Source organism: Cervus canadensis, chromosome 2 (assembly GCF_019320065.1).
Source record: "Cervus canadensis isolate Bull #8, Minnesota chromosome 2, ASM1932006v1, whole genome shotgun sequence".
Taxonomy (NCBI): domain Eukaryota; kingdom Metazoa; phylum Chordata; class Mammalia; order Artiodactyla; family Cervidae; genus Cervus; species Cervus canadensis.
Genome location: NC_057387.1, coordinates 6,096,721 through 6,109,862, shown reverse-complemented (window position 1 = coordinate 6,109,862; position 13,142 = coordinate 6,096,721). Strand labels below are relative to the sequence as shown.

The 13,142-nt window shown below is 40.2% G+C and overlaps 1 protein-coding gene across 5 annotated transcripts in view; it reads left to right on the top strand.

Annotated features, from left to right (window-relative positions):
• DDR2 (discoidin domain receptor tyrosine kinase 2) overlaps positions 1-13,142 on the top strand; it is a 172,604-nt gene that overhangs the window by 145,849 nt on the left and 13,613 nt on the right. For all 5 annotated transcript variants that reach the window (XM_043450719.1, XM_043450712.1, XM_043450703.1 and 2 more), the window contains 6 exons: positions 327-457; positions 3,850-4,060; positions 6,171-6,394; positions 7,831-7,958; positions 10,099-10,290; positions 10,783-11,017. In XM_043450719.1, coding sequence (XP_043306654.1) covers positions 327-457; positions 3,850-4,060; positions 6,171-6,394; positions 7,831-7,958; positions 10,099-10,290; positions 10,783-11,017 — 1,121 coding nt within the window. The remainder of the gene's footprint in view (positions 1-326; positions 458-3,849; positions 4,061-6,170; positions 6,395-7,830; positions 7,959-10,098; positions 10,291-10,782; positions 11,018-13,142) is intronic.

Genomic DNA, 13,142 nt, shown 5'->3' with positions numbered 1-13,142 from the left:
GGTTCTTCACCTGCTTTTCATGAGGTGAGATTAGAGGCCAGCAGACCCAAGCCATGGTATGAAGGAGCAAAATTTTGGGAAGAATGGAAAGCCTCTCCATTATCCAGTCTAATGCATGAAGAAGAGGAGGCTCCTGTCCCATGGATGTGGACTGTAGGATATGGGAGCAAAGTAATACAAGAGTACCAATACCAAGTGTTAAGGTGACATGTGGTGGAATTATCCTGAAGGAGCAGGTTCTGCCTTCTTATCTCTAGTCCAAGCCTTCATGCTTTTCGTGCCTTGGGAGATAATAATATTCTTCATTTTTCCTTTCCTGGTTACAGATCCAATGCTTAAAGTTGATGACAGCAACACCCGAATCCTGATTGGCTGCTTGGTAGCCATCATCTTCATTCTCTTGGCCATCATTGTCATCATCCTTTGGAGGCAGTTCTGGCAGAAAATGCTGGAGAAGGTGAGGAAGTACAGAACACTCATGGGATAGGAAACCACTCTGTCCTTTCCTATGCTGCTCTTACCCTGGGAGTAAGAGGCAAATCGCAAAATCATGTAAATGGTTAGAAAGATAATCAAGGCTGCCAAGAGGCATAGAAATAGAGAAGCTAGGGCTGAAAGGATCAGAAAAGAATAAGCTAAGTCCAGTCTCTCATTTTTAGGATGGAGAGTTTTAACCCTCCCTAGAGAACTCAAAAACTTTTTTTTTCTTCCAAACACATTTAGGCATCTCAACTTAGGCATCTTCCTGGAAGATTCTGATTCACTGGGTTTGGGGGGGAGTGCCAGCATCTATATTTTCAAAAAATATAAAGTAATTATTCTACAATTAAAATAAATTAATTTAAAAAGTTAACAAGTGATTCTGATGCATAACTGATACCTAGCTAAAATGTCTGATAATGCTGTTCCTTTTGTTTTTACTGCTTGCTTGTTTTTTGGTGTGTGTGTAGAAAAATATCCAACATCATTAATACCCAAGCCAAGTTTCTTGCAATTCTATTCCAACTTCTTTTTGTACTTGAATGTTATGGCTGTGCATCCCCTGAATGCCTCCTCAGATTGCTTTTGTCTAGGCCAAATGATCTGTATAATTTCTACTACATTTGTCTAACACTTTATAGTCTACAAAGACTTTTTCCATGATTTTACTTGAACCTCATTGAACAATGGTGAGTTGGGCATAGTAGTTATATTTAACTGTTTTTCTGGTTAAAAAATATGAAGTGCTCAGTGCCATTAATATCCTGTTTTTTATGCTGGTTCCAATTGTCAGTCTTGAAATTTTGACTTCTTTTCTTCTAAACTATATATATTCCACCACAGGTAGACTGGGGCTTCCCAATGGCGGTAGTGGTAAAGAATCTGCCTGCCAATGCAGGAGACATAAACAGATGTGGGTTCCATCCCTGGGTCAGGGAGATCCCCGAAAAAAGGAAATGGCAACCCACTGCAGTATTCTTGTCTGGAGAATCCCATGGACAGAGGAGCCTGTCGGGGTACAGTCCATAGGGCTACAGAGTTGGACATGACTGAAGTGACTTAGCACACATGCATGGATGGATTATCTATGACTTCTTTTGGTTTTTCAGACCAGATAGCAACTCTGGGCACTGTTGCTAAGTGTGTGATATTCTTGGAGTTTGCTGATGATAAAGTGTTTCTACCTTTGACCATGGGCATTGTCGCTGGTCAGCGAGCTCAAATGGATGTGGACTGTGAGAGGTCACAGGTGCTCTGGGTTGTGAGACTTTGAAGTGCCCATTGAGGGCTGGGACCGGGAGGGAGGGTAATGCCTGATTGTGTTCATAGCTTCTGTGTTTGGAGATGGACTGTCAGAGGAGACCAGTGCCTCTGTGGAGTACCTACCAGAAGAGGTAAATGGACTGGAACCTTCTGAACTCTTGGTGGGTGGGACAAGAGGAAGGGGCTAATATCAGAGAAGTGAAGGGAATGACCCCGACAAGCAGCCTGCAATTCCTTCTGAGCTGTTACACACCTGGGCGCTGAAAGACTGAAGTTTACTTTAAGGTTTTTAGGCAAGAATATTTCACAGAAGAGAGGATCTCTTTGCTCCCCACAGGGACTTCTATCACGAGTCTGAAAATACTTTGACTAAATTAAAGCTTTCAATCCATAAATAGTGACTGAAGGCTGAAATGCAGAATCCACGGAGAGCTCACGCGCTGGCATGATGAGGCAACATCAAAACCTTTCTTGTTTTAGAATGGTGAAACACCCTGAGTATCTAGATTCCAGGGAGAAGGCTAGCAAAAAGTGGTGGTGGAAGAAGCTGGTGGTCTGAAGATTCATTGGAAAGCTTGATGCTATGTTCTTATTGAACAGTCTGTTATGACTGCATTTTTTGTAGTTGAGGGGGAGAGTCTGTATTCTCTATTCTATGAGCTATTTTTCTCTGCACCAGAATTTACCACTCTTGTCTGAGTCTTTCTTCTGAAACCCACTGGAATATATTCATGGTCTGGGAGAGGAATTTGGGGCTGGAGACTCTCTAGGTAAAAGGGAGACTAAACATTTTGCCCTTGAATATTTAACTTGGTCCTTCAAGAAATTTTTCTATCTCTGTACATCCTGAGTGAGAAAACTCAAAACTCTCTGGAATAGCACAGGATTTCTCCTTTTTTTGCAGAAGACCCTTAAGCATATATTTATATTCCCAATACATTAGTCAAAGTAGCCTTATGCTATAGCATTATTTGCAGGATACTTATAATGGTGTCCTCAATTCTGTCTTTGAGAGAGTCAGCCCATATTTATTGAGTACCTACATGTGCCGGGCTCCATGCTTATTACCGAGGACCTATCAGCATAGATTATGGAGCAGACATCTCAATTTCTCCATTGAGCACCCAAGGTGTGTTTGTTAGAGTAGAACGTTTCACATGTTTATATCTAAATAGTCCCATATATTTAGATTATGAGATTTCATTTTGAAGGAGCAGGTAGGCCATATTAGATGGAATACAAGAAGAGTTAGCTGTTTAATTCCTCTTATTCCTGTGTTAGGTATAATTTGGGCTTCCCTGGTGGCTCAAATGGTAAAGAATCTGCCTTCAATGCAGGAGACCTGGGTTTAATCCCTGGGTTGAGAAGATGCCCTGGAGAAGGGAATGGCAACCCACTCCCTTTCTTGCCTGGAGAATTCCATGGACAGGAGCCTGGTGGGCTACAGTCCAGGGAGTCACAGAAAGTGGGACATGACTGAGCTACTAACAGACACACACACACACACACACACACACACACACGTATAATTCACCTTAGTATCCCTAGACATGTAGGGCTTTCCTTTCCTATTTTGTAGTCATTTTATTTTTGGTTAGTAAAAATGCAGGATAAAGAGAGTATTACTCTAACATACAATGCCAGAGTGATCAGGTGAAGTACAGATTCATCATGTTACAACACATTTGATGCATTAATGAGCATTTTAATTTATATCTACACAAAATCAAGTGTTTGAATGGTGTCAGGAAAACCCATTATTTAATAGAACTTTGAAAATGCTAAGATTGAGATTCTTTGATTGGTTATTGATAGGTTCCTACAGTGTTGTGTGAATGATGCTTATAAGTACTTCAATGGGAGTTAATAAGTGTTGGCAGTGTAGATATTTGGAAGTCAAATTCTTCCTTGATGAAATGAAAGATTATTCTAAATTTCTACAGTATAGGTATTTGTGGAACCAGGCTGCATCCCTGCCACTTGCATTGCTTCTGGAGTTTGAGTATTAAAGAGTTATTTTCATCTGAGTGGAAGAGCTGGCTTTAAGAAGAGGAGGGAGTGATGATCTCTTTTGTGCCAACATGTCTTTCTCCCCTTCTCTTTTAGGCCTCCCGGAGGATGCTAGATGATGAAATGACAGTCAGCCTTTCCCTGCCCAGCGAATCCAGCATGTTCAACAATAACCGCTCCTCATCACCAAGTGAGCAGGAGTCCAACTCCACTTATGATCGCATCTTTCCGCTTCGCCCTGACTACCAGGAGCCATCCAGGCTGATACGAAAACTTCCAGAATTTGCTCCAGGGGAGGAAGAATCAGGTGAGGATGAAGTGATGGGCAGAGAATTGAGAGACAAGGTTTATGAAGGTGTGACACAATTACTCAACCAAGTCTAGTTTAGCCTAGAGAAGTCCACCATCTCCTGGGAAGTCCACACTTTCTAGATTGGGTCTGCTGCTACTCCTACTTAAATCTGAGCATCTCTCCTCTGCTACTAATAAGAGCAGGTGTTTGGAAGGCCCCACATGTTAGAAAAAGAAAATAGATAAAATGTGTTACTGAAGTGTTAACACCGGAAGAACCTAAACAGCCCAACTAGTCCAACCTCCTCTTTTTTCATAAGAGGAAAGTAAGAAGACTCAGATAAGGTACTTACTCAACATCAAACACCAATGGGGTAAATTCAGGACTAGAATCAAACTGGAAGCTAAAGACATCCTAGAATCCCGTTTTTTGTCACCTAGATAATTGTGTTGGGCGTCCTTGGTAGTACAGACAGTAAAGAATCCGCCTGCAATGTGAGAGACCTGGGTTTGATCCCTGGGTTGGGAAGATCCCCTGGAGAAGGGCATGGCAACCCACTCCCGTATTCTTGCCTGGAGAATCCCCATGGACAGAGGAGCCTGGCGGGCTCCAGTCCATGGGGTTGCTAAGAGTTGGACACGACTGAGAGACTAAGCACAGATAATTGTGTTATTTAATTTTTGTTCATTTCTCTTTGGTGAATGATGTGTTAGACTAATATATGATTTTATTACGAAAGTAAATATCTCTTGCCTTCTCTCAGTAAAAGCATTGCTTTGGTAAACGGTGCCAATTGATTCCCATCCCAGTGTTTTTTAAAAAGGGCTGCAGAGTGACATCATAAGTGATGCTGGGGTCATCGCTGAGACTAAGAGCAGGTTTTCTTTCCATAATATCAGCAACCAAAAGTGACCTGAGTCAATAAGACAGGACTGATGGTGTTCAGGAGAGACTAACCATGAGGGCAGAGGCTTTTCAAGGGAGTCTTTCCAAAGGAAGAAAGGACACTAAGGTGTATTTATCACTCAGTTCAGTTCAGTTCAGTTCAGTAGCTCAGTCGTGTCTGACTTTTTGTGACCCCATGGACTGCAGCATGCTAGGCGTCCCTGTCCATCACCAACTCCTGAAGCTTGCACAAACTCATGTCCATCGAGTCGGTGATGCCATCCAACTATCTCATCCTCTGTTGTCCCCTTCTCCTCCTGCCTTCAGTCTTTCCCAGCATCACGGTCTTTTTCAATGAGTCAGTTCTTTGCATGAGGTGGCCAAAGTATTGGAGTTTCAGCTTCAGCATCAGTCCTTCCAATGAATATTCAGGACTGATGTCCTTTAGGATGGACTGGTTGGATCTCCTTGCAGTCCAAGGGACTCTCAAGAGTCTTCTCCAACCCCACAGTTCAAAAGCATCAGTTCTTTGGTGTTCAGCTTTCTTTATAGAAAGCTTTCTTTATATTTACCACTCAGTGGATAGCAAACTTTGACGGAGCATATTGAACTATGGGACTTTCACAGAGATTACAAGAAAAGGGATATAATTCTTTTTTTAGGCTAAACCAAAGTGACATACCTACTTCCTGAAGTCTAAAACATCCCCCCTCATATTTTAATGTGTTTTAAAGTTAGGATGTCTTAAGCTAGATCATATAAATTTAATCAAAGTTTTAAATCCCAAAATAGGTTATTTACATCAGTGATCATATCTTAAAATTAAGAAAATATGCTGTTAAATCCTAAAACTTTAATACTCCCACCCTAACTAGTATAGCCAGCCTTCCTAGAGCTTCACTGCAATTCCATAAGTTTAGTCAAGGAGATTGTTAATGATCAGGTAGTATGAGGAGAAGGGTAAGAGATAAAATGGTGACCTGTATTCTGGAGGCCACAAGAAAGTCTCTAGAGGAACCATTGTCCAAGTAATAATGTCATAGCCTAGGTTAGACTGGGGGCTTTTTTCTTTTTAACTTTATTATAATTGGAAGATAATTACTTTACAATATTGTGATGGTTTTTGCCATACACTAACATGAATTGGCCACATGTTTTAGCCTTCCTGTCAGATTTTCTTTCTTAAAGAGATCTCCAAAAATGCTCCACGGGATGAAGCCCATTGTCCTTGTCTTCCCAGGCTGCAGTGGCCTTGTGAAGCCAGTCCAGCCCAGTGGGCCTGAGGGCGTGCCCCACTACGCAGAGGCTGACATCGTGAACCTCCAGGGGGTGACTGGAGGCAACACCTACTCTGTGCCTGCCGTCACCATGGACCTGCTCTCGGGAAAAGATGTGGCTGTGGAAGAGTTCCCCAGGAAGCTCTTAACATTCAAGGAGAAGCTGGGTGAAGGCCAGTTTGGGGAGGTGAGCTGATTCTTGGAGTGGAGTCTCCAGTCCTTGGTAGTTCAGAGGAAGTGGTTGAATAAAAATGACGTGTAGAGCAAAGTGTCCCATCCAGAGTGGATTCACACGCAATGTGTCCTCCAGGTGTTTCTCCTTGCATTGTCCTCTATAGCGGTCCCCAACAGTTTTGGCACCAGGTGTCATGGAAGATAGTTTTCCATGGACTGGGGGAGGAGGTGGTTTTGGCAACCCCAAATCCCAAGTGTATTATATTTATCGTGTACTTTATTTCTATTACTGTTATATCAGCTCCACCTTTAGATCATATATACATTCCTGGAGGTTGGGGACCCCCTACTCTAGAAGACTAGTATTGGGTCAGTCTCATCTTTGTCAAATAGCTGTGGAATTCCTGGGAATTCTGATTTCTATACAAGAGTTTTAAAGCAGGAAAGTCACTAGACTTTGAGATCCTAAAAAACATCCAATATTTTCTAAATATTTTACTGTAGGTTACAGAGGGTGGGGACCATAAGATGTGATCATCTTTTATAAACTGTCCAAGAACATCCTGCTATTGGATAGCCACTTTGTTTTTTTCCATTTTAATGGGAGTTACATGTAAAATGGTCAAAAACAACCTCGCCCCTGCTTTTAGTCCCAGAATCAGCCACTAGGGAATAAATCACTAACCAAGATAAGGAGAACACTCTTCTCAATTGCTCTCAGAGTGATGCATGTACTATTTGACTTTTCACTCTTACAACAGTCACATGAGCCTTCTGAGAATTCAAAGCAATGATTTAAGTGGCAACAGAAGTTCTTCAATCCTGCCATCTAAACTCCAAATGTAACTTGGTTTCCTGAGTATGGCACTGGTTTCCAGCATGGGCGGCATGCTTTAACCTTGTGTAGGTTTGCTGGTGATGGACGAAGAAGGGTCCATGACATCCATTTGTGGTGTTATGTCCACTCCTTCTGTCTCCTGCATTGAAAATGCAGGCTTGTTATACTGTTACTGACACGTAGGTGTTCCTGATAATGCTAATTCCATCCTAAGGATTACTTTAGAGAATAAAATACCTTATGTTTAGTGCAATCTTATAGCCAAACTTCCTTGAATCAAAGTTGAAGCATTTATACCAGAAGACATTTTATAGTATAATAAAATAATACTGTATATTATAGCTGTGATAAAATACTGTTATAGATTTATTCACATATTTAATATTGCAATCAATGTATATTTTTATAAAGCAGTAACATATCATATTAGCTTACCATTTTTAAAAAATCAATTATTTGAGTCAAAGATATGATGCACATATCTTCTTATTGGTCTTTTGATTATTTTGCCTGAGTTGTAAGAGTTAGTTTATCTCCAGGAAATGCCCAGCAAGAGTACTGAGACATCTTCAGGAGAATGATGATGCTGAGACTAGATGACTTTTGTCTAGGTTCATCTCTGTGAAGTGGAGGGAATGGAAAAGTTCAAAGACAAAGATTTTGCCCTAGATGTCAGTGCCAACCAGCCTGTCCTGGTGGCTGTGAAAATGCTCCGAGCAGATGCCAACAAGAATGCCAGGTCTGTGGTCTACATTTTGAATTTTCCTTTATTTGTTTCATCTTCAGGATCAGGGATACTCTTGGAAACTTCTGAGCAATTTGTTTCTTTGAGATGGAAAGGTCTGTGAGCTGCCTCACATATCCATTGTTGTGTTTTATTTTTCTGATGGGTCAGTAATCCTCATCTTCATTCTCATCTCCTTCTAGAACAAATGTACATTTTCTGTTAGATCTGCTGCATATTTACTTCCTAACCTCCTTTGCACAGCACTGTGCTTCCCAACCTACACAACAGTCTGAATATGACATTGCTGAATGTCATTACCTACCCTTGCAAACTTTTCAGTCACACACATCTTTCTTGCCAAGCTTCTGCCATTCTCCTTTTTTCACACTGAATCTCTACTTACTTTCTCATGCCTTTTTTTCTCTTTTATGATCCTCTTTGTCTATATCCAGCAACCCCCCAAATGAGAAGCTACCTCTACTTGGAAAAGTACCCATGGACCTCAAAGCAAAAGGATCCACAGTCCTTTAGCAGTTTTCCAAACTGGCTAATAATCTCTTGGATCCTTTACTACATAAATTGCTGTTTCCAGCCACACTCCGTTGTTTGACAGCCTTTCCATTACAGTAATGGTGAGTTAATCCTCACCCAGACAGGCATGCTGGTTGAAAGCTGATTGAATGTGTCTCAGAAAAATCTGCACATCTGGGTAACATATGCATTTCTTCACTTGTGTTGGCTTGATTTGTCTCACTGATGTTCAAATTCAGAAAAAATTTAGATTGCTATACTTCAAATTATCATAAATTCCAAGAATGGTGAGAGGGTTTTATTAAAAGTCTTGCAATTGGCAGGATGTGGCATGAAGAAGAAAGAAAATCAAGGGAACAGAACTGTGGTGGTTTTGGAATTTTTACTGTGAGAATTTCAACCTTAAGGATACTAATATGAATGAAAAGTGATATCCTCAGGTCCCATCGAAAGAAAGAATATTCCTGATATTAATATTAGCACATGATTAGAGAAGGTGGCAAGAAGAAAGGAAAAAAAAATGGGATATAACAAAGCTTTTACCCGTTAAAAAAATTTTTTTTTACAATGTTGTGCTGGTTTGTGCCATGCAATGATGTGAATAAGTCATAGCTATACATATAACCCCTCCTTCTTGAGCCTCTCTCCTTGCTCACTGTTTTTTGGTGAGGTTTGGTGTCCCATCTGTGCCCACTCCAATTAAGCAATGATGGATGGCTTAGGTTGTGTGCCCTCCCAAACCGTGGGCCCCCTTGCTTTGAGGTTGAAGGAGGAATGAAAGAGGAGAGGTGTTGAAACCATATTGGTTTTAAGGATTTTATATTGACTGGTATGACTCCCAGTCCAGGATTGCTAAAAAACTCCTAGGAGACATACAACATGTCTGTTCCAATAGTTTTGAGAATGTGGGCTAGTGGTTTCACTCCCCCAAATGTTGCTACTGGGAAGGTAGCCCACTGTGTGATTCAAGGGTGGTCATCACCATCTACTCTGACAGCTCTTAGTTTTGGCCAACTGAGTGCTTCTTTTGAAATGACTGCATTACCACCATGAACTTTAAACAGCTCAACTTTGAACAGGTTACTAAATGTGTGTTGTGACTGTCTGCTGGTGCACTCTGCATTAAAAGAAGCCAGCATGGGACAATAAAAAATTATCAGATAAACCAGGGGATGCTTATTCATTTTCGTAAAAAAGTGCCTTAGCCTTATTTACAGAGTGAGTCCTTGGCTTTTAAAAAAGGGAAAGACCCCAGTGCACTTAAGATATAATTTTCAGTTGAAGGTTTTATTTTTAAGACTAGTTTTTAGTAACCTACATTTGATTTAGCAAATATTAATCACTTTCTATGTGGCAGGGCTTTTGTTGGATACTAAGGGTGCACATGTGAATGTCATGGTCCATATGCCTCCAAAATTACAGTTGAATAAGGGTTTATCATATTCCAGGATGAGTAGAATGAGACAGTTTCCAGGAAGCAATTTCTCTGTTCTCACAAAGGTTATCCAAAAGAAAAGAAGACTAGTACAATGGGCAGGACTAGACTTTGCTGTGTCTTCTCCTACTTCTTGATTCTAACTCTGGCAACCTTTGGGTTTATCTGTGTCTGTGTCCTTCAAAGGAATGATTTTCTTAAGGAGATAAAGATCATGTCCCGGCTCAAGGACCCAAACATCATCCGTCTCTTAGCTGTGTGTATCACTGAGGATCCTCTTTGTATGATCACTGAGTACATGGAAAATGGAGATCTCAATCAGTTTCTTTCCCGCCACGAGCCACCCAGTTCTTGCTCTGCCAATGTACCCACTGTGAGGTAAATAAGCTGAGTCTTCCATCTCTTTCCTGGGTTCATGAGACTAAGATGGGGAGCAGTGAGCTTTAAAGTTCATCATTGTTCTCAGATGGTGGGGGATGTTGTTCAGTCGCTAAGTTGTGCCCAACTCTTTGCAACCCCATAGACTGCAGCACGCCAGGCTTCCCTATTCTTCACTACTTCCCAGAGTTTACTCAAACTTATGGCCGTTGAGTCGATGATGCCATCCAGCCATCTCATCCTCTGTCGCTCCCTTCTCCTCCTTCCCTCAATCTTTCCCAGCATCAGGGTCTTTCCCAGTGAGACAGGGGATGTTAGTGTGCAGGGGATAACAGAGCAGCTGCCCTTTAGGGGAAAGCAGAGATAAATGAAGAATAGAGATGGGATGCTGAGGTTGGAACCCCAGTTTGTTGGCAGCAACTGTAGAGTATGTACCTTTCACAGCTTCTTGTTGCCAGAAGCTACTTTCTCTCTTCCTTTGTATTTTCTCAGTTATGCCAACCTGAAGTTTATGGCTACCCAGATTGCATCTGGTATGAAGTACCTTTCCTCACTTAATTTTGTTCATCGAGATCTGGCCACACGAAACTGCTTAGTGGGTAAGAACTATACCATCAAGATAGCTGACTTTGGAATGAGCAGAAACCTATACAGTGGTGACTACTACCGAATCCAGGGCCGGGCAGTGCTCCCGATCCGCTGGATGTCCTGGGAGAGCATCTTGTTGGTGAGTTTCCTGTGTTTTTGAGCTCTGCCCTATAGCAACCAGCACATAGGCAGGTGCATATGGCATCTAGAGGTGCTCCAGAGACAGCAGGAGACAGACAATGAGTAGACTTCAATGTTCTCTCTGACTTGAGATGATTTACTTTGGTACTAATCATTATTTTTTAACACTTGTCTATTTCTGCTGATAAAATGTAAAATGCTTACTCTAGAAAATTTGGAGAGAAATGTTAAAAATATACCTGGAATGATAAGAGATTTAGTATGATTTTTTTTAACCTTTACCCTTCCCATATTATTGATCTTAATTTAGGGTATTAAAATTTTGTCATTTAAAGAACTGTTATCCACACAAAATATTTTTTGTATTAATTTCATAACCATGTTTCTAATTAATTATTTTATGTTTCTACTTTAATGATTATCATCATTTACTTTTTAAGTTCCTCATTCTTTGCTTTTATAACTTTTATTCAGCTCTTGATATTCTGAACCACAAGTGAATAATTTTTTTTCCAAATGCTTCTCTTCTCTTACATGCATATTTGAGGCAATTTATGCCATTTGGTTTTATGCCACTTAGCTGATTTATAGAATTATTAGACTTTAAACTTTTACTTCCTACGATGCTGAATACATGTAATTTTGTTTTTTGTCATTTAATATTCCAGAGAAAAGCCTGAAAGCATTATAGTTTTGTTCACTTATTGTTAATCTGTTTGTTTCTTGTTCATATTCTTGTAGGATTTGTTAATTTAAAATAAAAATTATATAGTTATCCCTTTCCTCACAAAAATAACCACTATTAATATTAATATTCTAGTATATTTCCTTTGAGGATTTTTTCTATACATGCATTTCTCTGAATATATGTATTATGTATATAAAATTATTTTACATATTGGGATGATACTATGCACATAAAATTCTCTCTCATTGCCAGTAAATATTCTTCAAAAACATGATTTTAATGGTTGTATAATATTCCATTATAGCTATATCCTGTAATTTAATATCATAATAACTTGGTATTTTCCAGTTTCCTTCAAAAATGAATGATGCTGTAAGATATACCATTTTATATAAATCATTATAAAGATTTTTATCATCTCCATAGGTGAATCGCATATTTTACCCCTTTCTAATGTGATTATTAGACATTCTAGGAATGTTGACATCCTAGGAATCAGCAAACTAAAATGAGCTAGAATGGGTGAATTTAACTCAGATGACCATTGTATCTACTACTGTGAGCAGGAATCCCTTAGAAGAAATGGAGTATCCATCATAGTCAACAAAAGAGTCTGAAATGCAGTTCTTGGATGCAATCTCAAAAACGACAGAATGATCTCTGTTCATTTCCAAGGCAAGCCATTCAGTATCATGGTAATCCAAGCCTATGCCCCAACCAGTAACGCTGAAGAAGCTGAAGTTGAACAATTCTATGAAGACCTACAAGACCTTTTAGAATTAACACCCCAAAAAGATGTCCTTTTCATTATAGGGGACTGGAATGCAAAAGTAGGAAGTCAAGAAACACCTGGAGTAACAGGCAAATTTGGCCTTGGAGCATGGAATGAAGCAGGGCAAAGGCTAATAGAGTTTTGCCAAGAGAACGCACTGGTCATAGCAAACACCCTCTTCCAACAACACAAGAGAAGACTCTACACATGGACATCACCAGATGGTCAACACCGAAATCAGATTGATTATATTCTTTGCAGCCAAAGGTGAAGACGCTCTACACAATCAGCAAAAATAAGACCGGGAGCTGACTGTGGCTCAGATCATGAACTCCTTATTGCCAAATTCAGACTTAAATTGAAGAAAGCAGGGAAAACCACTAGACCATTCAGGTATGACCTAAATCAATCCCTTATGACTATACAGTGGAAGTGAGAAATAGATTTAAGGGACTAGATCTGATAGACAGAGTGCCTGATGAACTATGGATGGAGGTTTGTAACATTGTACAGGAGACAGGGATCAAGACCATCCCCATGGAAAAGAAATGCAAAAAGGTAAAATGGTTGTCTGAGGAGGCCTTACAAATAGCTGTGAAAAGACGAGAAGAGAAAGCAAAAGGAGACAGGGAAGATATTCTCATTTGAATGCAGAGTTCCAAA